Here is a 25,810-nt window from a genome sequence, read left to right as displayed (position 1 = left end):
ATCTCCCCTTATATCAATATGTTACGATCGAGTAAATCCCGAATTTTCCTCCTGGGCTCCCCAACCCATTAATAGATTGACGGAAATCAATCGAATGTTACAATATAATTCAGTATCTCAACTTCAACAATCATCGAACAAGAATTCAGTGAATTCAGAGTCACAAAGAATACATTCAAGCAAAAAAATACCTTAAATCGATCGATTATTGTCAAAATTCTTCTTTCGGAAAGTTAACACAATTTTTTTCTCCGCATCTTCAAAAAATGAGAGATATTCAAGAATCTCTCGTTCGACGATGACTTATGGTAGGTCTAAATGAAGGAATATTTACCTCTTCCAACCACATGATGGGGTATATCATACTGGGGAAATTCCTCACTGGAGTTACGTATGGAGCCTGGTCAACCTTCAAGTTCAACTGCACCCTCACCTTGGCCTCTAAGGGCACTCCTAATTTCTGAAAACAGTCGTTTCATTCACCAATCGAAACTCGAATAAGCATTGATGATGGAAGTCAAAACGGACTCCTTAAATTAAGGATCCTCGAGAAACAACAGTTTTAGTCAAGAGGGCAGTTTTATGTAGGCCACCCGGTTCTTATAGTGTACTCTCCAGGAGACTGGGCATTGGAAAAACTTTTCTTAAGTCCTCTCATCGCTTTCCGCCACAATCGAGATTTGGGTAGAAAAAAAAAATAGTGATTATACGTGTGTTTCGAACTCACCGGTTGCACCTTGAAATAGGTTTCGTGTTTTTCTTTGCTGGGGTTCAAACCCTCGAACGGTTCGCTCAGTCTGGGATCGGCTTTGTAGAAGTGAGGGAAGGAAACGTAAACTGGAGCATCTGCGAAGAAAATACATGAGAAAATTAGTAATTCCCCTTGGAATTGAACGGAAGCTGTATCAAAAACAAAGGAACGATGAATGAGAATGGGTATTCGATTCAATTTGAGGTTCCCAACTTGAGAAAAGCGAAAAAAAAACGTTCTACGTTTTCATATTCAGACGTCAATGCAAATATTAGTTTATATAAACAATCTGTCCCTGACTCTCGTTTTTAAACAATAAAAAAACCTGTAATGACGCTAGGAGAATTAACTCGTTATGTTGAAAAACAGCGATTACTTCGAAAACACATTGGGAAAATTGAGAGAAAACGCTAGATGATCTCCCTATAACAACTTATCCGTGGAATCTGACATATTCTCCTCAATTTTTCGTTAAAATGTTCGAACAGCGTCAACGTTCTCAGGCTTTTTATATTCAATAAGTTCTGCAAGCTTTACTGTGGAGCCTGGATTTGAAGAAAATGTATCGAAGTTGTATAGATTTTGATAACTTAAAGGTGCAGCTAACAAAAACCATATTTTTCACGAAGATCAGTTCATTTTGAATCTGCTACGATTTTTTCAATAGATTTCGAACCTGAGATGGGATTATCTATACCAGATCAACATAAAAAAGACCCATCTGGATCCTGTATTTTTATGGGGTTCTGCTTGGGTTAAGCCGGCAGAATTGTTCTCAATCGAAGGGCAAAAGATGTTTCGGTAGGGTTATGAATTAACCTAGAATGATGGCCAGAAATGACAATGAATGAACCACCCCACAATGATGCGATTCATTTAGTTTGGCCACTTCGTCTTACCAAACTGACAAGGACTGATATTTTGGAGTCCTTTAGGTGGACAGAACTCGTTACCAGCACAATAGCATTTATTATCTGGATTCACGTCCACTGTTTCGAATATATTCTCCGGTGGCGAGTAGATATCGGCTCTAATTCCTAGAAAAAACGATTAATATAATGCTTGATGATAGCCTCTGGAAATATTTTGAAAAAAATCGAAATTTGAGCCTTTTTTTGAAGTGTGGAAGGCACACGATTCACTTTCAAGCAATTCTTCAAGGTAAATCTTACCATTCTTGTTTGTTGGCCCCTTGTACTCCATAGGTAGAATCCTGCATAAATCCTTATCGTACAGATATATCATGTTAGATTTAGTCACGTCCCTTGGTGGAAAGAACGATCCTTCACTGGCCGTCAGGGAATTACAGGGCGATGCTTCCCAAAAAGGCAAGCGATCCACTCCGTTTACCCTGTCCAGTAAACCGAACTCTTGCATCCCAGTCATTCCAGTGTACATATTGTGGACTTCATCCAGAGTACCGTTTCTCTGAAAATTAGTTTGGCGAGATGTAAAATCGCGTCAAATTGATATTTCATGGAAGTACGAGGATGAATTGATATCTAATTAGCCTAGACCAGTTCCATGCTTAAAAAAGTATTGCGTTACCATAGCAACGAACAATAACTCATAAGAAGTGTCAGTGTGAAGTTTGAAGTCAAAAAGGTAAACCGGAGCTACGCAATAAATTAAAAGAAAGAAGATGTCCAACGAAATTGTGAAAATCGAAAAATTGGAGTATCGAGCCATCAATAAGTACCTGTATTTAAAAGGGTTAAGAGGTAAGCAGATTTACGAAGATATGCTTAATACCCTTGGTGATCAATGTCCTTCGTATGCGACCGTGAAAAATTGGACTGCAAGCTTCAAAAGAGGTGAATTTTCCATTAAAGATGATGATCGATCTGGAAGGCCAGTTTCTGTGTCAGTCCACGAAAATATCGATGCAGTTCATGACATGATTTTATCCGACCGTCGAATTGGGCTAAAACGGATATCTGAAGCACTGAATACTACATACGAACGCGTTCATCATAAAGTTCACAAATGTTGCAAAATGGATAACCAAATGTTTGAATGTTGACCAAAAGCGTGCAAGAGTAGAAGCATCGCGTTCGATCTGTGCTCGATTTGAAAACGATGTAGACTTTTTAAACCGAATTGTTATTATGGATGAGACTTGGGTACATTTCTACGATCCAGAAACAAAGCAACAATCGATGGAATGGCGACACTCTGGTTCTCCAAGACCTAAGAAGTTTCGTGTCCAAAAATCTGCTGGAAAAGTTCTTGCTTCAGTTTTTTGGGATTGCCATGGAGTAATCATGATTGATTTTTTGGATAAGGGTAGCACAATAACCTGAGATTACTATTCGACATAACTGACCACTCTACGGGAAAAAATTAAAGAGAAAAGTCGCGGAAAGCTATCCCGAGGTGTTTTGTTTTTGCAGGACAACGCCCCTGCACACAAATCTCATGTTGCCATGCGAAAAAGTCGTGATTTAGGATTTGAATTACTAGAACACCCCCCATATTCACCAGATTTGGCTACATCCGACTGTCATCTCTTTCATCAACTGAAAAAAGTTTAAGAAGTCGTAAATTTTCTTCCAACGAAGACGTTATAAAAGCTGTGGAGGTCTGGTTTGCAGAGCAAGAAGAAACATTTTTTTGAAAGGTCTGGAGACGTTGCAGGTTATGTTTGGTTCTAGAGTAGGCTAAGAATTTTTCAATATAACCTCGTAGATTCGATTGAAAATTTACACTAGCATCTGAATGGTAGATCCTGCAGAGTAAATATACCATCACTTTCGCCAATTTGTAACGCAGTGAACTAATTTGTTGATATAATTACTAATCAACTTCTAGGTGGGTCTCGTAGGTTCTGGAATTGGCGAGAAACGTCAGGGTCGTACTTAGTACGTATAACGTTTGCCTCTATAGGAAAACGATCAAGTTCGGTATCCTACTCATTTCGAACCATTGATCGTGGGGTTACTTACATTGATCAAAAGTCCCATCTTAGACATCGGTCGTTTTCTCTTCGGGTAAAACTGATGGGCCAGTGATACCAACTTGTCGTCATACCCGAAGACCAACTCATCCGCCGTAACTGTCACGAACGGTTTGAAGTTGCCCATGTTTAACAGTAGCGATATGGTCTTCTGGAGGAAGAAACCTAAGGTGTTGGAGTGCATCGCAAGAGTCTGAAATTTTTTTTTTATTGATATGGTATTTTGGCAATCATTTTTCCTCTATTCACTCACCAATAGTGGAATATTAGGCACTGTTATCTTCTGTTCCTTGTTCACAGATAATTCAGGTACAAATTGTAGTATTTTCTTGTGTTGATAACTGACGGTGCCGTTGTCATGAAACTTGATATTCACTTTCTCCATCTCCTCCCTGAAACGAAAAGATAAAGGATTAATTGATGAAATTTCAATGAAAATGATGGCGATGGCGGTAATTTTCGAGGTCAGAGCCGACCGTTATGAATATCGAGCCGAATTCTGAAGAAATTATATGGATAATTAGAATTTCAATTGTGATTTCGTCAGGCCCTGACCAGATTTTATCGTCGATTGGGTAATATTTGAATATCATTCTCGAATTAACGTGGTTTCGGTGATGATCTTGTCGAAACCAACCGATATCTCGTTGAAGGTTAGATGGTTGAGGGATCAGGCGTCAGCTGTGAAACATTTAAATCGAGATTCTCAATAAGTATTGTTCAAATTTTCAAATTTCGAAAATTTCCTATTGAAGATACTGTGTGGTTTGTATCTTATAACTAGGATCTAAGGAAACTCAGCGATCAAGGTTTTTTCATTCATTTTTTAATCTGTGTATGTCCCGTTGGCACATAACTCTACTCTTCTGATAAAAAGCATTACCATTTTTAACATCAAACAATAATTATAGCATTTGTATGAGATGCAGTTTTAGCAGGGGTAAGCTTAACGGAGTACCATACAATTTTTCATATGATACAAGAGCTCAGGGGAAAACGCGAGTAATTGTAGTGTAAGAAATGAAACTGTTAACAAAACAAGCTGAAATATTTGATATTGAAGGGCATATAGCACTGCAAAAATTGATTCTTTCCTCGAAGAAAAAAAAATTCAGGGTGCACTTTTCAAGTTAGTAGCAGTAGGAGTATCACACAGACATAAATTGAAAAGAAGAGGTGCCAAGACTGATCGTTGTGGAAGACTATTATTCAAACTTTTGAAATTAAGTTTCTATAGGTTCATCAGAAATAATTAACCAATATCACTCTTCTTCAATTTAAAGCAATGTTTTACGGTATAATTGCTAGAGTAACGCAAGACACTGAAGACAGCATTGTTGAGTGGAGTTATCTGGAGAAATTCACTAGCAAGGCACTTTCTTAATTAGCAAATATTGGTTAACTTCTTCGGTCAGTTGACAAATCATTAGCGTCTCTCATTATCAAGATTTTGTAATGTATTCTTCCTTTTTTTCCGAATTCTCCTTCATAAGTTCATTCGGTTTACCAGGATATAAATGACAGAATGGTCGACATTCAAAACTATCTCATAGAATAATCTTCAATTTTATATGGTGACCTAGTACACAACCTATATTTCCTGTGGATCCGAAAGGAATATATTATTGTTTTGGAGGTTATTAGCGCGTACGATAAAAATCTGTGAAGATGATTTCATAATAATGGGTAAATATATAGTTCGATGAGGTGATTACAATCCTTGAATGGAAAAAAATCAATATATCGATGTTCATGGTGAGAATAATTTTTTATTTTGTTTATGGAATCGTACGCCGAAGACCATGAGCTGCACAGGGTCGCTACCAATTTCTAACCTCACCCAGATTCAATGAAAACTCTGGAGAAAAACGTTCTGCATAGTCACGAACATTAGTGACAACTTTTGCAGAATTTTTTTCCAATTGGTTTGGTCTGACTAATTTGACTAGATAAGTTTGTCAGTATTCGATATCTTCTTTCCTTCTACAATGTGCATTTTTACAATACGATATAAGGAAATCATAAATGCTATTAAATTCAATTGTTACGTTATAAATTATATTATCTGATGATTTTACTGCGTCTCTTAAAGATCATTCAATTACATAAATATATGAGGCAATATTTCTGCTTCTCGAAATTGAAGACCTAATTGGTCTTTTTGGCCAGCTCATTATTTCCTTAACGATTTTTTTCATTTATCAACATGAATGATAAAAGTATATTTGTACAGAAGATCTTTTAAAGTTAGTGGCATTAGATTAATATCTGATATCTGTCTCTGTACACAGAATTTTTTAATAAGTATGTCGATCTAATATTCGGCTATCGTATCACTAGAATATGAAGAAAAAAGTCTCTTCTGTATCTCAGAAAGTATAAGCCCAGTGGTTCTACAATTTTACAGCATCCTTCTGAATGGTATTTCAGAACTAGCTTCTAGTTGTCAACTTGATCGGATCTGCAGTTTTGGCAATATTATTATCTGGATTGGTGACCCCTCTAAAGTCGATTCCTTCCACATTTAATTGATCTTCCGGAAAACCAACACGCAAAATGGGACGAATAATTTTTAATGAAAAAAAAAATTACAGTAATTGTTCGGAACCGTTCGACGTTCGATATTTCGACGTTAAAACGTTCTAGAAAGAAGTAGTCAAGGTCAACACAGATCATATCTCTCGGCAATGAAAACAAAATGCGAATTTTTCGGAAGAACGATGTTTAGAATAAATAAACGTGTGTACCTTCCATAAGTCACGGTTTTCGGATGCAATAATTGTACACCGGTAATTTCCCAGGTTCTACGTTGGCAAAAGCGACTTCGGATTTTCGGTAACTACGACTTGCTCGAAGAGGAAGGTTAGATTGAGTTAGATAGTTCGGAGGGCATCAAAGTTTACCTGGGTCCTTTATGTACCGTCTAAACCGAGGCATTTGTTCGATTGAACAGAATAGGGAGGAATACTCCTTCTGACGGAAGTGTTGTAATTTTTATGAAATATCTTTGAAACGTCACATTTTGAAATAATCATATCAACCGTTTCCCAAAAAATTATTTTAAGTACTTAAAAATGAAAAATAATAATGGGTATTCAAAATTTAAAGCGTTTCGCTTCTATTGCACAAGCTGGCAACATCGACTGAAATATGCGTTGATAATAAAGGACAACAAATACACTATCTTGATGAGATAAACAAAGATGGCTGTCTATGAAGTCTACGACGAACGAGGAAGGTCGTAAAATTGTATGGGATTTTTATGGCCGGTTGCTGTTGAGGCTCGCCAGTGAGTACGCGACTTATGAGGGCAGTAAATCAACAGCTGTTATTTTATAAACAGGTCATTGTTCTTTTTATTTTCTAGTAGACGCTGTTGCCAAATCGTAAACTAGAAACGAAGCGATTTGAATTCTAAAACCTCATATTTAAAGACTGATTTTGAATGGTTTCCTCTGTGCATTTGAAAAATTCATGAATAAAACTCATAATTATGCAGTCTAAACTTGCATATGCAGTGATAACCCAAATTGAGGAGAATTCCCCATTCAATCAGAACTCTAGCTTAGAAATTATTTTGAGAAGGTCCCACCTGCTTTCCCTGCTACTGGGAGGAATTAGTATGAATTATTCAAAGAGTCCATTCTACCTACCAAATTTCGTTTGTCCCGGACAAATGATAGGATGTTTTGAATTTTTCTATTCCTATAATCTGTTCAAGAGTGGCTTTCCAGATCTCATCTGTACGAAGCTCTTCAATGACTAGAACTCATGCAGATTTATCAGTATTTTATTGATTACATAACGACATCTTCGTGGACTGATCGAACCTACTTTCTTCGATAGTATTATGTTTTGGTTGATGATGTTGAATTTGCACAACGACTTTACACGTCTCGATGATTCATAGCCAAGGTTCATTGTATAATAGAGACAGAACAGATCCATTCTCTCCAATAGATTAACCGCCGAGAGTTAGTTTGTTATTGTTTATGTACATACGGACATAATGCAACGATATATGTATTGAGGTCTCGCACTTATTGAGTGAAATATGTTCGGAATCATTTCCTTCTTTCGAAACTTGACAAATCGATACACACTCACTTTAACTGAGGAAAATGTGACTAAGAAAATGAGCATGGAAATCCCTTTCTTTGAGCTAAGTTGGAACAAAGAATACGAAAGAATTCAGTGATAATTCAGTGAATTTATCGCATCACCTGAAGATATTTAATTGCAAAGGCTCACGTTTATCTGTCCACGTGGTGAGATAAATTACTGTCGAGTTTGACGAAAACACTCAATCATTGGCAGTTTCTCAGACGATGGGAATTAGTATGATCGTCATAACTTTCAGGGACATATCATGTTTTCATCTACTTTTTTGTCCGAACGAGACTAATGATGATACGATTCTTATTTATCATTTCATTTCGCTCTAACGTAAACAGTTTCTCGAGAAATGCTGCAGATTATAATAATGGTGTTCTCATCCCGAAAAAAAATCGTTAATCTATACCGAATGAAGGTTGTGAAATATTAATGAGCTCAGCACTCATTACACCCGTTTCGATGGACCCAAAGTCGAGGATAAACGTCGATAGGAGCTTTTGATTTTTTTTTGTTTCAATTTTCAATTGAACATCTACTTCCTTGTCGCCAATTGATAAGTGGGAAGTTGCAATTTTGTTTGCCATTTAATCAGTTCCTACAATTTTCAAGGTGTCAAATTCAACTGGTGGTGAGAAAACTGTGCAACAGGACGAAAACTTCGAGTTTTTATCATTTCTACTCGCTGGACACCGATCAACTTGATTCGAATAGATCATATAGTTAAATTTCTATGTCAAGGTCAACCACTATCGGCACGGAGTTTGTGTGTCGATTAAATTATACGATAAATTATGGGGAATATGAATGAAATACCATTATTGAATTTTCAAATTCCAGCGATAGTAAAAGTAGAAGACATCGAGTAGGTCAGTGACCTTCAAGTCTTTGAGGACTACACGAAAGCGTTCGATACCAACGAATGAAGGATTACTGATATGAGAAGTTGTTGTTTTGGTGATAAATTTTAATAATTGATTCGATCCTCGAATCCCTAACTTATTCCTTGATCGGTTGTCAAGTTTTCAGTGGTGAGAAGTCATTGGTTGAAGGTTTGTTTCCAAAATTAATGATATACATTACATACGAAGATGAGGAAACAAGTTAAGTTTACAATATTGAATATATTGAATAGGTACATGTAATTATTTCACAAATGGCTCGTTACCATTTCATTCCATATAAAAAATTGATTTGGGCAAAGTAGTTGAAGATATGGTAAAATACTCTTCATCTAATGCTCATAGTTTTCCAGTAAAAAGGCCTAAAATAGAAGAATGACTACGACTGGATTATCTATTTATTCACTCCAGTTATTTATTAGATTTCAACATCCGTCAGCAGAGTGACTGCGAATTATTCAATTTCGTTCAGTTCCTTCGACCGAATTGCAAAGAATAATGTACGGATCTGCTTGGCTGACTTTATAACCATTTGTCCGTCATAAATAAGTGTCTTATCGTGATCCAAGACATGCACGAATTAACAACTATTTTCGTTGTTTATTCAGTTGCCTTTAGTAATGTTACGTTATCAGATCGTTACATTTCTGGATATGCCGAGGTCTCAAATTGGACAGCTACTGCTTACACAATTAAAATCCTCTAGCAACCCCCAGTTTTTGGGTAGCGAAAAAGTGTCGAAAACAAACGAATAATTAATTACTACCTTCTAACTCTGTAGCTAATCGGTATAGACAAATAGATGGTTCCAAGGATCGGTTGTCAGAGCGTAAGACCAGCAATCGTGAGGTCATAAGTTCGAACCCTGTCCGGGGAGGTACTTTTTGCAGAATTCAATAATTTGTCTGCATGCCGATAATTTTTCTTCCATGAAGAGTATGTTGATCGAGTCTGAGCTCAATTCAAATCACACTTAAAATGTTGATTATAAGAACGTAAAAACCTCTCAGTGCAGTTTTAATTTTTGACTGTCATCCCATGCAAGTATTCATGAGTTAGTTTGATGAAAAAGTCATTCTTTCATTATGTGTGAGTGTATGTTATGCTGCAGCCTCATAGGTATATACAGGGCGAATCTCTGGTTCGTACAAATATTTAAATAGAAGATTCTTGAGGTCAAGAAAAACACTTTTTCCTTATCCCATTTTTGCCGATTCGGCCCTGATAAAAAGATATAGCCATTTCAAGTTTTCACAATAAGCTGTGCCACCCCTTGAGAAACAAAATTACTTTCAGAATAACTAGGTGCTACACATCTGTGAATATTTCAAACAGAGTTGTATTCAGCCAAAGAACCCAGTTTTTCAACTATCACAGATACTTTTTAGTTTTTGAACATCAAATTACTCGAAAACGGCGCATTATACGATAAAATATGAATATTACTTTTATTTCATAAAACGTTCAAATATTCATTAGATAGCGTTCAATTTAGTTTCAAGAGTTGGGTGAATTTTTGGTATTTTTGGTACGAAATGGTCATAATGAGAAAACTGGAAGACGTGGATGATGACTTGTGTTCGAAAAAGATTCATCAAATAAATGAAAAACAATATTCCGAAATTCATTTCATTCGATAAAATCGTTTGTGAGATAGAACTAAAATTAACAATTTTTATGGTTTTTCAACGGCCTGTATCTTTTAAACTGAGCCGATTCAGAAAAAAAGGTAAAGGAAAAAAGTATTTCTTTAGACCTCAAGTATCTACTGTTGATATATTTGTACGAGTCAAGACTCACCTTGTATATTTACCCGATTCCAATAGTTTAGCAGGATGCTGTAGCCTAAAATAATTCCCAATCGAATACTGTAATTGAGAGGAATTATTTTCAATAAGATAGTATCATAATGTTATACAGTTTGCAAAGAAGGTACTATATTCAGAATGTATTTCACCAACTAGTTCTGGTGCTACCAGCTGTAGATAATGATGGTAAGATAGAGAAATCAGATATGCAAGACCAACAACTAATAGATCACCAGTACTGTGAGGTCGACCCCTTACAGTGCCATGAAATGTTGACCTTGACCTTTATTAATTAATTGGGCAGAGGCGAATTTAGGAGATTGTAACGCTCTGGGCATTGGCATCCCACATATTCTGATGGGTGGGTCAGGATTGAGTGTTTCATTAGGGGTACCAGAAATGGATGATCGCTAAAAAAACAGCTCTCCGTGAAGCTTGAATTGGGCCTATCTCAGAAAGAGTTCGAGGAGAGGGAAAATACGGAAAGAAAAACATCTCGAGACTGGATCAAGGAAAGAAAAACTTGAAAACTGCGAGATCTAAGAAGTGTCTGGATCTTGGAAATTCTTACTGGATTTCTGAAAAGTTTGGTAGAAACTGACGACTGAAGGTTCTTGGAGAGGAGGAGGGAACACCTTTCCACTTGGTAACAGAATGCCTCACAATTGCAAGACAAACCAAAAAATATTTTTGTCGAGAAACTTGAAGAAGCTAAGGAGTAGCCTCCATGATGCTAGAGTTCGTTGGAAAGCTACAAGCTGCAGGTGGTATAGTGAGAGATCATCTTTGATGGGTGCCACAAAAAGGCCTAAAAGTTACAGTACAGTAAACCCCCTGAGACAATCTATGACCAACATCTTTTCGTTTTTTCACGAATATATTGATGAATACAATAGAAATTGGACTTAACCATTAAATAAGAGGGCATTCATTATACTGAAAGCCTGCACTCGCATCGAAGTACTAAAGAAACCGATGCGACACCTGTGGTCCAACCAAACAAGCTTCCCCTCATGGTCACTCGAAAAATACATTCCACTCTCCCATCGCAGTGTATTATTTATTTTTCATAGGCACATCGACTTCTTTGCCTCATCCTTATCTTAAACAATATTGATAGAATCTTACACAGTTAATCGAACTTTGTACATCATTGAAGAATCTATGAAATATTGTTCTATGTGGTCTGGAAATATTCGTAGAAATAGATATTTCTTCAAAAAACTCATGAATCTTATGAATTTGAAGAGCTTTTTTGACAATACTTTAAACAAAAAAGTCGTATTCGAATTTTTGGGTTGACATATGGAGATAAATATCTACATGTATCACGAACAATAAGAGAATCTCATCTAGTAAATTCTCCACTGCTGAACCTTCCAAACTACTGTTTCAGTCGATATAGACACACCTTGGCTGAAATCCTAGCATTCTTTCCTTCAATATTATGAACCTCTCAGAACCGCTGCACCAGGACCCACATATTATCGCATCTTTTGTTTTCATAATATCTGGTTCTCTGGTTATGCAAGTTCTCGAAATGTTCCAATATATATCGGTTAACGGGAATTCCTAAACGAGACCGAAAACGAGCCTCGGACTAGGTGAAAGTGGTTGCGTCACCATCAAGTTCTTGAATAGTGCGCGGCGGCACTGCCAAGATCGGAAATTGCGTAGATATTACGACATTTCGTCGACCCTTTTCCTCGTAACGATCGTTCTCGGTATCTCGAGGTCGGCGATGCATCCTCGACGTGCCAGACTTGGCGTCTGCAGAACTTTTCTCGATGAACCTACTCCAGTCAATACTGATAATCTCTTTGTAAATAGCTTTTTTCATGAGATTTTGGCTGGCATCGAACGTTTCCTTCCTCTTCTTTCACTGATGTTGACCGTGATATGCGGCGTGACGTACTGAATGAGGAAAATATAGGAAATATGCCATTGTCTTCGTTTTGGACTCCGATCCAGGGGAGAATTTAGTTGGTTCCCTACTAGATGGCGCTCGAGTTTAATAACACTTCAAAGCTCCCACTATCATCCGATTAGGGTCCGCCAATTCTCACCATTTTCCATCGGACAAAAAAGCCAAGCAATATTACTACAGAAGAGAAGACTGCGACCCACAATGAAACTGGAAGTTGACGGCGAAGAAATCGACTGGAAAAATGAAGGCAAATATTTAGGAATAACGCTTGACTTACTTGGAAAAGTCATATCAAACAAGCAATCGACAAAACGAAAGCAGCGATGAATAGACTCTACCCTCTGATAGGAAGAAGAAGTCACATGTCGAAAGAGACAAAATTGAAGATAATCAAGGCCTCAACTGACTCATGGATCAGTTGCCTGGGGTTTCGCGGCAAAGAGCCAAATCAAAAGAATTCAGGCCACTGAAAACAAGCTGCTTCGATGTGCAATAGATGCACCTTGGTTTGTCAGGAATAGACAGATTTATAGGGACCTTAAATGGGAAACCATAACGGAATTCATGAACAGAAAAGCAGAGAAATTACTCGAAACAGCGAAAAACCATCCGAATCAAGAACTTGGGAGACTAGTGGACTACGACCCAGAGGAAGACAAAAGGAGAATGCGAACTTACCGAAGGAGACCAAGAGATCAATTAAAACGAGATTAAAATAACAACAGAAGCTAATTGAAAAATTCAATAAAGTGTTAATCCAATAGAGGATAAACACATTAATCCCAACACGATAGTGTGCGAGAAGAAAACCGACTAATAGATGAACGGTTTATAGGCAAATGCCCGGAACCAAAATTCAAGAAGCAGTTGAGGGTTTTCAGTGGGTCTCGAGCTCAGGAGAGTGAGAAACCCCACACTTGTTCCCTCTGAGGAGAGGGTGGTTCGTCTGACTTGCAGATTTTCCCCCTGCTACACCAAAAAAAAACAACATTTTCCATCGAAGTTGTGTTGCTCTGACGAGGGCAAATGTAACCGAAACAATGGTCAGCATCTACTCTTCTTCGATGGGATTGATGTTTATATCATCGGGTGATATACATCTGAATAAATTCTTAATAACTATGTATGTAATCGAAATCTCATTGTGAAATCGGGAAAAATAACGAGCAATTCAGATTCTCTTTCGATCAAATCCAATTTTGATTTCTGAAGAGTACTCAGCATCGCTCGAGAACGAATCCTAACATTGCTGTCCGAAAATATCGTTTATTATGTGAATTAAAACCGTGTGGTCAACACAATGGAAATTAGCCAATGTCGATGAGTACGAAATGTCATAGATGAAGAAATAATCGCCGTGAATAACGGAGGTGTATAAAGACATCGCTGCAAAAGTGGTTAGTCATTCTTACATCCACAGAAACTTTTAATTAGCGCTGCATAGTGGTCGACAGAAATGCTGATTTATACCATTAATACCTCGAGAAATCTCATTATGTAATAGCTATACTCACACTGAACATTATTATAATATAATGGTGAAATATTCATTGAATCCAGCCGAAAAATAAGAAGGTTCTTCAATGCTTGATTGTCTTAACGTGCCTGAAATGGCAAAGGTAAGCAAGATTGCTTCAGATGATCTTGTACGATTGTTTTAACTCTTGTTCTTCCACCCCCATCAACCCTTGCTCTAGTAGGACGCTCTACTACTAACTACACATTACGAGAGCCGGAGGGTAAACAACTTCTGGTTGATAATTGTTCAAGTTGGTAGAATCTGATTGAATTATTTTCCTCATTGGAAACGTGGGCTTAATTCAGTTGGTAAATTCAACCAAACAATTATCTTGTCCACAATTGACGAATAGTTTTTCGATAGGAATCAAAGATCCGGTTCCACCATAGGTGTATTTGTAGGTCAAGGAGGCAATTTGAATTTTACTCTAGCAACTATGTACTCGGAAATGAATTCACAATCATCCCTCAGAAGTGGTTTTTTAAGTCGTGTGGGAATGTGGGATGTTTCGGATGATTACAATCTGTCATATCATCGATATTTTCAGAAGTAGGTACAATTAATCAGTTGAAAAATGTCGACTACTCAAATTTATTAATTATCAATTCGTCATTCAAGGCGAGGAATTTGTATGTAGGACATGAGTATCTCTGATCATGTTCAAAACTTCAAGCCTTGAATTAATGAGCGAGAAATTTCTTCATGCGTCGTAACAATTTTTTATTCCTTGGTCGGTTCTTTATCAGATATCGCTCAATGCCTTGAACGGAGATCCTTTAGGTTTGTTATTTCCATCAGTGATGATCCACGAAGGAAAACATACAACTTTCTTGAAGTTTTATTCATTAGAGGTTTCGAACTCTAGGATCTCTTGCAGATTTTACTCAATTTGGTAGAAAATGCTAGAGAATAATTGTGTTCCTGATGTAATCATTCAGGAATCTGAAAAAGGAACATGCCAAGTATTGCCTGTCAATTCTAGGGAGCATTATGAAAATATAGTTCCGACTGTAATCAATGGAAATATAAAGTCAGGGTAATGCCAATAAATGAGGAAGACCTGCTATCTTATTTCTCAAATTTGGAATAGAAATATGCAATTGCATCCAATGTGGCCGAAGAACTCTATGCTGAAGGCCTATAAAAACATGGACATTGGGAAATAAGTAAGCTCATTGCCTATCTGAAGAGTAAAATTTCCACCAGCTGTGAAATCCATCAGAGAATGGAAGACTGGCAATAACCCTAGATAGTAAGCTTTTGTGGAATAAGGAGCAGAAACTTTCATTTCAACGTTTGTGTAGTATAGGAAAAAGTACCTACAAGAAAAAGATCCAGGAGAAGAAAAAACTCGAAAGGGAATTACTCTGGTGGAATTTCCAGGAACTGAGACTGTGGAAGGATACTACGGCATCAAAAAAACGAAACGAAACACAAACAAACATAAACATATGGCTGGACAAAGAATGATTCAGTACTTCCCAGTTTATCTTTGTGGTTGCATCAGGTCACTTGAAAGAATTGTTGTATCGTGCAATTTAGGGTGAAATTGAGACTGTTTATTGAAAGTGCTTATGTTGAAAAAGTGCTATGTAAATGTTTCCCCATTTCATCCCATTTTTACGACGATTGTTGGAATGTTCGAACAAGGAGATTATGATGCCCATTGCGAAAAAATTCGTGAATAATTTAGACGAATTTTATTGGTAAGATTTTGAAGTATTATTCTATTTTTTACACTTGTGTCCTAAGTCTCTTCTGTTAGTTGGTATCGAAATGAGCCATTCCATAAAATAGGTTACTGAAGAATAATGAGAACAATTCGGCACTCTTTAGTTTCCATTTTCATTACCACGTAAATATCTAACGAGCCAATATCCTAAACGAAACCACATGGTTGAATCAGGAGATAAGTTTTTCCCACTGCTTTGCGATAATTCAGCTAACAAACGGTCTAGGGTCGTATTGGGATCTATTTCAGTAATCATTTTCAATTTTTTTTGTCAACGTTGTCATTTTGAAAGTTTTGTGTAGGTGCAACGCTTCATTTTGACCAGTTTTACCTTCTATTGAAAGAAAAACGATTGCAGGTCTCATCGTTCAAGTGGCGATAATTGTCGAAGTAACTCTTACCTTGACAAAGAACCTGAAGACAACAATCATTTATTCTACCCGACTTCAAACAATGAACTGTGTCTGGACTTCCTAATTCGTGAGAGTAATTTGAAATGCAAAGAGGGAAATTGATACAATAACTACTTCTATGAGAACGATTCGAAAGAGTTCAGTGTCAGGGTCAGAGTAAAGATGTAAACATCGATAATCCATCGTTATTCCTTGAATGAGTTTATGGGGTCGATAATTTGATTCGAAAAATAAAAATTTTCAATCGAGTGTTTGTTGAACTTGTTTATTAGGGATCCGCATTTGGAAAAATTTGTGAAAATGTCATAATATTCATCAATTCATCAGTTGTAAGTTGTTAGTCTATCCAGAATTTGTTAGTCTATCCAGAATTCCTTCTAAGATGAACAGGAAGGTTTCAACTTTTCCCAAATATTATTGGTCATCTCTGTTTTGGCTGTTTGACGTAAAAATTTTTTACTGATACTTCTATGGTATCGAAATGGATTCTTTATGCATGGGAGCAGTCTAGACTTACTGGCTTTCATCCTCGTAACTTCGATCTATGAATACAACTGACATGCTGACAATCTCTATTAAAAAACAGCCTGACCATTACGCCCATGAAGGCCCCAGAATTGTTGAAGAATTTGCTGAGAATCCAGGAAGGTTGTGTTTAGGTTACTTTGACATTTTTTTTCGGTTGTAATCTGATAAGGATTATACAGGTTGAGCCTTTGACTCGTACAAATATTTCAACAGTAGTTTCTTGAAGTCAAAAGGGTAAAAACACTTTTTACCCAAACCATTTTTTTCGATTCGGCCCTGATAAAAAGATATAGCCATTTACGGTTCACTTAATGAGCTGTGCCACCCCTTGATATACAAAATTACCTTCAGAATAGGTAGCTAAATCTGTGATACTACACATCAGTGGATCTTTTGAACAGAGTTGTATTCAGTACCCAATTTTTCAAATTTTACACATATACTTCATTCAATTTTATTTTAGCAGTCGGTTGGCCATGGAAATTTGACACATTTCACTCTGTATAGTACGAAAATGTGGGGTTATGAAGCTTGTCAAAACATTTTTGGGTTTTAAATCAACGCTATGTTGCCCGTTCTACGTGAAAGTTTCTGTTATTACATATTTTATCACAATGTCGAATCTCTTCGGAAAATATGTGACGAACATAATTGAAGTTTATAGAAAATATTTGAAGGCATACCAAATCCAGTTATTTGCATGGAAAATACAAGAGATCAGTATAACATCATAATATGCACTAGCTAGCAACTTCACCGTTGAACAAAAATTTCACATTAATAAACAAGTATAACAGGGCAACTTGCGCGTATTTGTGGCTATTCATCTTAATACATTGATGTAATAATAATAATTAGGTATTTATTAGTACCTTAAGACATTTACATTGTATAGGACAAGTCAAATGAAATATAGAAAAATCCATTTTAGGGAATTTATTCTCCGATGACATTTATCGAAAATCCTGTAGTAAACTTTTCGCATTAATTCACTCAAACATAAAATTCTCAAATGCCACCACTTTTTTGGGTGTCCCAATAGAAGTAAATTCTTTGTCATCCTCTTCATTCACAATCTTTCTGATTGTGGAAATATTCAGCTGAAATATAAGTCGTTTAGATTCAGATGAAACATTATGTAAATTCTCTTACATTGAATATGTTCGCTACCGTCTGACGTATTGTGGATTTTAGAATATCAGGGTATAACTATTCGAATGAGCGGACCTGAATTCTAAATAGCACTTCCTGAAACCCTGTCTCTTTTTTCAATCACTTTCGGCATTTTCATAATAAAAATTGATATTAGTTGTGGCAACGACGTTATGACATTAACGACATTTCATGAGTGCCAACTTAACATCGTTCTAGTTACAAAAACTTGAGAAAATTATTTCATGGCCAACCGACTGCTAAAATAAATTTGAATGAAGTATACTTTTCAATTTTTGAACATCATATTACTCGAAAACGGCGCATTATGCGAGAAAATATGAAGAATACTTTTATTTTACAAAACGTTCAAATATTTATCAGATATTGTCCAATTTAGTTTCAAGAGTTGGATTCTTTGAATTTTTTGTATTCTTATGATACCTAATGGTCATAATAAAAAAACTCGAAGATGTGGATGATATCTTGTGTTCGAAAAAGATTCATCGAACAAATGAAAAACTATATCCCGAAAGTCATTTCATTCGGTGGAACCGTTTGTGAAATAGAACTAAAAATAACATTTTTTCATGGTTTTTGAACAGCCTGTATCTTTTAATCCGAGCCGATTAGGAAAAAATGGTAAAGGAAAAAAGTGTTTCTTCTGATCTCAAGAATCTAATGTTGAATTATTGTACGAGTCAAAGACTCAACCTGTATAGTAGTGTAATCTGATGAAACATAAAATTTTTTTTGCCTCCCTATATAGACCAAAGCCTGATTACGCTCATTTAACGAAATAATAAACAAATTACATTTCGAAACATTGGATACCGTTCCTAGTTGTCGATTTGCTATTTACCTCGTTCATTTTTCGAGCGAAAGTAAAATGCGCTTTTGTTCCTTCAAGGTGTGTATAAAGAGCCCGATCAACGCTCTCGCCTCTGAACCATCTGTCGAGCATATTCTTATGGCAAATTTCGACATTTTACTCGTTACGACACCTCGGGAATGGTAGTCGAGCATCGCGACAACCGTTAAATCGATACAAAATATGAATCTACCGGTAAACTGCGAGATTTATGTCGTTTTTAACGGCCGTTGCAGACTCAATCAATTTCTGCATGACGGGAGTTATATGTTCGCGTTTATTGAACCTTAACTAACTCACCTGTAAACGAACGGTCCTATCTCCTGAAGTCGTGGCTTGTCACCGTCTTGCAGGAAACCGTCGGGGTTTGTGACGTTGAATATGTACACTTTCGTGAGTCGTATAACGCCCGGCTTCTGCCAGTACTGGAAACTGATCGACCCGTTCCACAGCCTCAAATTCTGCAAATAAATAACGATACAAACTCCAAAATAGCGTGATGGATGTATGTCATGACTACCAAGGCAAGTCAGCTACGAAAAAGTGCCTAACTAGGACCATTACAGATCTCATTTCGTGATAGAATAGCCATGGGGCTATTCTGAGGCTATCCAGGGAAAGTACTGACAATGGAGAAATAATGAGGATTAGACACCCCAGTCAGCTCTGACCAAAAAAATCCCAACAGCAAATTCTCCCAGTTACTAGATGATAAGAAAACTAACATCGAGAAGACCTTCATCATTAAAACTTTAAAACTGGTGGGCAAACTGAAGAATACAGTTCTGATGGGCCACAATATACGAGGATGTATTGATATCTAGTTAGCCTAGACCAGTTCTATGCATAAAAAAAAATATTGCGTTACCATAGCAACGAACAATAACCCATTAGAAGTGTCAGTGTGAAGTTTGAGGTGAAAAAAGTAAACCAGAGTTACGCAATAAATTAATTGTGAGAATCGAAAAATTGGACAATCGAGCCATCATCAAGTACCTGTATTTAAAAGGGTTAAGAGGTAAGCTGATTTACGAAAATATGCTTAATACCCTTGGTGATCAATGTCCTTCGTATGCGACCGTGAAAAATTGGACTGCAAGCTTCAAAAGAAGTTAATTTTCCATTGAAGATGATGACCGATCGGGAAGGCCAGTTTCTATGTCAGTCCCCGAAAATACCGATGCAATTCATGATAGGATTTTATCAGACCGTCGAATTGGGCTAAAACGAATATCGAAAGCACTGAATATTTCATACGAACGCGTTCATCATATAGTTCACGTCAATTTGGACATGAGAAAAATTGCTGAAGATGGATCCCCAAATGTTTGAATGTTGACCAAAAGCGTGCAAGGGTAGCAGCATCGCTTTCGATCTGTGCTCGATTTGAAAACGATGTAGACTTCTTAAACTGAATTGATACTATGAATGACACTTGGGTACATTTCTACGATCCAGAAATCAAGCAACAATCGATGGAATGGCGACACTCTAGTTCTCCAAGACCTAAGAAGTTTCGTGTCCAAAAATCTGATGGAAAAGTTCTTGCTTCAGTTTTTTGGTATTGCCATGCAGAAATCATGATTGACTTTTTGGATAAGGGTAGAACAATAACCGGAGATTACTATTCGACATTACTGACCACTCTACGGAAAAACATTAAAGAGAATAGACGCGGAAAGCTATGCAAAGGTGTTTTGCCGTGCACAAAATTCGTGATTTAGGGTTTGAACTCCTAGAACATCCCCCTTATCCACCAGATTTGGCTCCATTCGACTATCATCTGTTTCTTCAACTGAAAAAAAGTTTAAAAGGTCGTAAATTTTCTTCCAACGAGGAGGTAACAAAAGCTGGGGAGGTCTGATTTGCAGAGCAAGAAGAAACATCTTTTTTTAAAGGTCTAGAGAGGTTGCAGGTTCGCTGTAATAAATGTATCCAATTAAGAGGGGAATACGTTGAGTATTAAAATATTTTGACATTGTTTGGTTCTATAGTAGAATGAGAATTTTTCAATACATCCTCGTACAGTTCTGATAGGCCAAAATAGACCTTAAAATCTTAAATCTAGAATATACTAGAAACGACTACGAACAGTATTAGTATACTACTGTTTACAGTTCCAACCTTTGATCTCAGTATTGGCTGTTTCATTGTTTCATTGCTTACCTTGATGATGAGGTAGTCCAACCATGGTATTGATGATAAAATTATTCCTATGGCCAGTGTGAATATTCCCAGCAGAACAACTGCTAAACGCTCTGAAAAAAATCATAAATCATGGACAAATTGGCAAAGCAAATCATTTAATGTTGATAGTTGAAAAACGGTGGTCAAACCATTTGGGCTTGAAAATCTCACTCGTATAGGTACCGTTAATTCAAAATTGCTATGAATCATTTCAAGTTGTTTGCTGCAAGTACCTGAAATGTTTTAGAGTCATTCAACTGCGGAGTTGTTTTAATATTGTGCAAACATCTTGACTACTATTATTATGCAATATTTCACTCGTATAATTTTCTCCAACGTTTTGTGATTTATGTGATTCGTTTTGGGTAGTAAATAAATCTTTAATTTAATTATTATGCATAGCAATATTTTTCGAATACGATTGGAAGAATTTCAATGAACTCGTTTGTACGACTCTAAGACTTCTTCAAGAGAAGGTTGAGTAATTATTTTTGTGGAATTCAATTCAATACTCGAGTCTTGCTCCAAGGTGGAGCTTAACTATGAATCGAATAAGAGAATTTATGAATTGTATAATTCCCTGCCATGTTAATTACATTGGTATGGACCAAGTAAACGAAGTACCCAACTCCCTGGCACACGAACACAATGACGAAGGAAGAAAATCTGAGCTGGCTGAGACTATATTACTTTCATTGGGCTAGTCCTAGACCGTTCACCACATACACCGAAGTTTCTATGTATGGGTCATTCCAAAAAGTTCCTTAAGAACTGCGAGATCTAAGAAGTATCTGGATTTCAGCAAAAATATGCTTACTGGATTCCTTACAGAAAGAATGAGGATGGTCTAGCAGAAACTGACAAGTGCAGTTCTAGTCCTTCCTGAACTATGGTACTTGATGGCGAGCTGCAGACAACTATTGCTCTGACGGGGGCATAATAGATCTTCAGGTTGCAATGCAACACAACCTCCTTTAAAATCTACAATCTACTGCAGAGTCAGAGTACGTCTGCATAAACTTGGTATCGTCGCAGCTTTACCTAGAGGAAGACCTATCCATAGGATCAGATTCGATAAGTTTGATGCACTCCAGCTGACCTTGGAGGAGCATGATCAGTGTTCACTCTCCTCAAATCACATCACATTCCTCGAATGATGGATCTGGAGGGTGATGAAGCTCACACAGTTTGCTATGCACCACAATACTTCACTTTATCTGTCGCGTTGACAAGTAGGGAAACACCAAAATTGGCTATTTCATCGCAGAGAGGCAGAGTTAAAACGAAATGTCACCTTATTCTAATAACAGAAGAAGATCCATTAAAGTGACATAACGATGACTTATAAGCAGGAGAAAGTGTTCTAAAGATTCAGGTTGTTCCTTCCCCCGTATCCAGGACCGAAAACGTATCTCGTACAGCTTCGGCGTATCGCAAAAACGCAGTAGGCCTGTCGCAACCATATAGATCTCCAGACTACCGCGAGATAAAAGGAAAAGTGGTTGCGTTCCGTTCAAGGCCACCCGATGACCGAGTTAAACAAATGAGAGTGAAAGCGAAACGTTCGACCTGAAGATGATATAATTCCATTAGGCTAATAGCGGGCATATCCACGGTATGTTGGAATGCAGAAGTGAGGCACGTTACATCAAGAGCTCCGCGGAACAGGCCGCTCTGCGATCTCGATTTCGGAATTTTCGACGTCGATACGGTCAAATCTTTGGAATTCGTATTCTCGTGCGTTGTTTCGTCATGTAGGTATAGATTTCAGTTGCAGACGATGGCGTGGTTGTGCCAAATCATTGCGACCTTCACCTATTATTTGCAGCTGTACCATTATCTCTGAGATGTGCTGTATATTTGTCTATATCCATTTAGTTTGGTCCAATTTTAATATAGATCCAAATTTGAGCCATTGATATCCATGCCAGGAAACTGGACTGACAGGTCAATCAAACTTTAGACAGTCTACAGCTTCTGCATCTGTATGTTTCGTATGCAAGCCAGTCCTGGGCACTGGTCTTTTCTGATACACTAAGTCTGTATGTCTCAGTTGCTGATCTCATCCACGTGGTTTACAGATGGATCAAAATCAGAAAGGGGCTCCGTCATTGGCGTATATGGACCTGAAATGAGGATCTCTAAAGCACTGGGAAGTGAACCCCCTATTTCATGGACCGAGACACTGGCTGTTTACGTATGCGCTCAGGAGTGTCTTAAAATTAACCTCAAAGGGGCGTATATCTATATCACCAGGGACAGCCAGGCCACGCTGTGGTCCCTGGAATCACACTGCCAGGTATCTCTGCTGATATGGGAGTGCAGTAGTACCATAAAGTAACTGGCCAGAGACAACAAACTGACTCTACTATGGGTACCAGGGTATTGTGGTGTTGAAGGAAATGAGAAAGCCGATGAACTTGCAAAAAGAGCATCAAGGTTAACACCTGATGGACCTGAGCCTCTTTGTGGGCTTGGAAAATACCAATATAAGGCAGTGGTCCAACAATGGGAGTTGAACAACAGAATAACCCTTTGGAGAAACACTCCTGGACTTACTCAGTCAAATATCATTTGTACCCTATGGGAAACTCACCAAATGAGATTTGTAGGCTCTGTGGATCAGAGGCAGAAAGAGCCGAACACATGGTATGCAAGTGTCCAGAGCTGGTTGGCCTAAGAACCATCCATATGGGGAAACTGGTACTGGATACTCACGAGGTAACGGCAAAGGCCCCTAAGGATGTTGTTGGTTTTATCAACATCATTAATGACCTCCTTGGGTTCCTATGAATGAGTAGAGTAAAGAACAAATAATCTACATGGTCGTCAATGGTCTTGATAAAACCAACAACATCCTTAGGGGCCTTGGCCGTTACCTCGTCAGTATCCAGGACTAGTTTCCCCATATGGATGGTTCTTAGGCCAACCAGCTCTGGGCACTTGCATACCATGTGTTCAGATGTTTCTGCTTCTGATCCACAGAGTATGCAAATCTTACCCATACGGTACAAATGATATTTGTACTGACAGTGCCCTGTCAGCAGTCCCCCATCACCCGAAGCTCAGCTCGTGACAGCTTTAGCAGTTTTCTGGTGTAGATCAGTGAAATCATCACGAATTTCTTAGACTGGGTAAGACCAGGGGTGATTTTCCAGATGGTACCCAGATCTATCCTATTTCCTCTGTCCACCAATGCTTATCAAGGCAAAAATGCTTGGGCAAAGAAACTTGTAGAGCAGAAATGCAGCCTCCTCGAAATCATTCCAAATAATGGAGTCCACTAGAGCTGTAGAACTGTAGTGTGCTTTCAGAAGTATGAAGTGAACGTGTGGATTGTTTCAAAGTGTTGTACTGTAACCACAAGGTCTACAGTGCAAAACGTCAGAGATTTTGGTTGAGTTTTGAAGAGTCTGGGATAGCTTCAAGCTCTTACAAATGTCTCGTCTAAATCATGGGTTAGCAATGGCCTTCCTCGCAATATGATGTACACTCATCAGTTTCTGCTTGATCTATTCTCATTTCTTGTGGCTGTAAGATATCCAGTTGTAGCATATTCCTCGAAGTAGATTGAGGTTCTGAGCAATTTTTCGGAAATAAATTTTTTGTAAATGCATTTCCCAATATCATAGAAAGGTCCATGGCATATTAACAGGTATTTATGCTCCAATATTCGATACCAGAGTGACCTTTTCATTCTCAAAAATGCACAGAACCATCTTCAGTCATTTGAACTTTTCTGACAGTTTTGACAGCACTCATTCCTTCTGCGAGTTGTTATTATCATATCATCCTCTGAACTTCTTCAAGGTTTTTCAATGATATATTATGATATCATATTATCCCAAACGAAATATGTAATGCGATATCATTCAAAGATCCGAACATTTGTTTCGGACTTTTCGCATCCCCAAGGAAGGTTATACAATGTCACCCATGAGAAATTCCCTGCAGGCATCTGAATCTCGGATACATAGTATCGTGTCGTGTCCGAGATGAGATCTTGACGGTCGAAATGACGGAATCGTAATGAAATCTGAAGGCTCGCCTCCACAAAATGACCTTATACGTTAGAATATAGCACCTGAGTGACCATGGAAAATATTCAAGTGAGAATTTGTCGACCGGATAGTCAAATATTACTCCACAGGAAGGACTGTGAATTTCCAAATTTCAACCAACAGTCAGAGGCTATGGTTTTTTGACGTACACTGCGCAAAAAAATTAACGCACATTATGGAAATCTCAAATTTATTCTACAACTGAAGGTGTTCTCAATGATAATTATTTTTAACAGAATTATGCATGCATATGTTTATCCACTTTCAACGGTTTTCTTCAATACAGATGTTTTTTCCCCGCAGGAATAAAAAAAGATGATATTATCAGTTTCTGAATGTATTGGCTCCATTCTAAAATCAGTTGTTCTCGATCAATTCTAGTGATCAATAGTTTTTCCTCCGTTTGATTTTCTACACTCGATCGCTATGCAACGCGAAACACGCAATTTGACCCAAGAGGAATGTGCCCAAGCGGTAGTTTTGCGAGAAGAAGGGTGGACATACACAAGAATTGCAGAAAGGTTTGGAGTTTCGCATACAAGTGTGTCCAGAATGTTGCTGCGATTCAGGGAGACAGGCTATGAATGTCCGAAGACCAGGACAGGGTAGACCACGGGTAACAACTGCCATTCAAGAACGTTACTTGAAAGTTTCTTCGTTGAGACAACGGTTTGCAACCGCTCGCCTTCTTCAAATTCAGCTTGAGCAAACTCATGAGGTGCAAAATAGTAAGAGTTCTCTTCACAGATGAGTCTAGATTCTGCCTCTACCATTGCGATCGACGTTCCCTTGTATACAGACGTCCACATGAAAGATATGCTCAGTGCAATTTCCTGAATACTACTGGTTTCGGGGGAGGATCGATTATGTTATGGGGTGGAATATCTTTG

General features: G+C 37.7%; 2 protein-coding genes across 4 annotated transcripts in view; one reads left to right on the top strand and one right to left on the bottom strand.

The window, feature by feature from the left end:
* LOC123320929 overlaps window positions 1-25,810 on the top strand; it is a 191,412-nt gene that overhangs the window by 131,075 nt on the left and 34,527 nt on the right. The gene's annotated exons all lie outside the window — the stretch shown is intronic.
* LOC123320928 (scavenger receptor class B member 1-like) overlaps window positions 1-25,810 on the bottom strand; it is a 55,877-nt gene that overhangs the window by 3,106 nt on the left and 26,961 nt on the right. For all 3 annotated transcript variants that reach the window (XM_044908422.1, XM_044908423.1, XM_044908424.1), the window contains exons 3-10: window positions 20,839-20,930; window positions 18,973-19,133; window positions 3,961-4,099; window positions 3,697-3,900; window positions 1,924-2,179; window positions 1,651-1,788; window positions 728-846; window positions 335-460 (exon numbers count right to left, since the gene is read on the bottom strand). In XM_044908422.1, the coding sequence (XP_044764357.1) occupies window positions 335-460; window positions 728-846; window positions 1,651-1,788; window positions 1,924-2,179; window positions 3,697-3,900; window positions 3,961-4,099; window positions 18,973-19,133; window positions 20,839-20,930 (1,235 nt within the window). The remainder of the gene's footprint in view (window positions 1-334; window positions 461-727; window positions 847-1,650; window positions 1,789-1,923; window positions 2,180-3,696; window positions 3,901-3,960; window positions 4,100-18,972; window positions 19,134-20,838; window positions 20,931-25,810) is intronic.

The sequence above is a fragment of the Coccinella septempunctata genome, chromosome 9 (assembly GCF_907165205.1).
Source record: "Coccinella septempunctata chromosome 9, icCocSept1.1, whole genome shotgun sequence".
In the NCBI taxonomy this organism is placed as follows: domain Eukaryota; kingdom Metazoa; phylum Arthropoda; class Insecta; order Coleoptera; family Coccinellidae; genus Coccinella; species Coccinella septempunctata.
The sequence above is the reverse complement of the archived record's forward strand: the minus strand, read 5'-3'. Positions and strand labels throughout refer to the sequence as shown.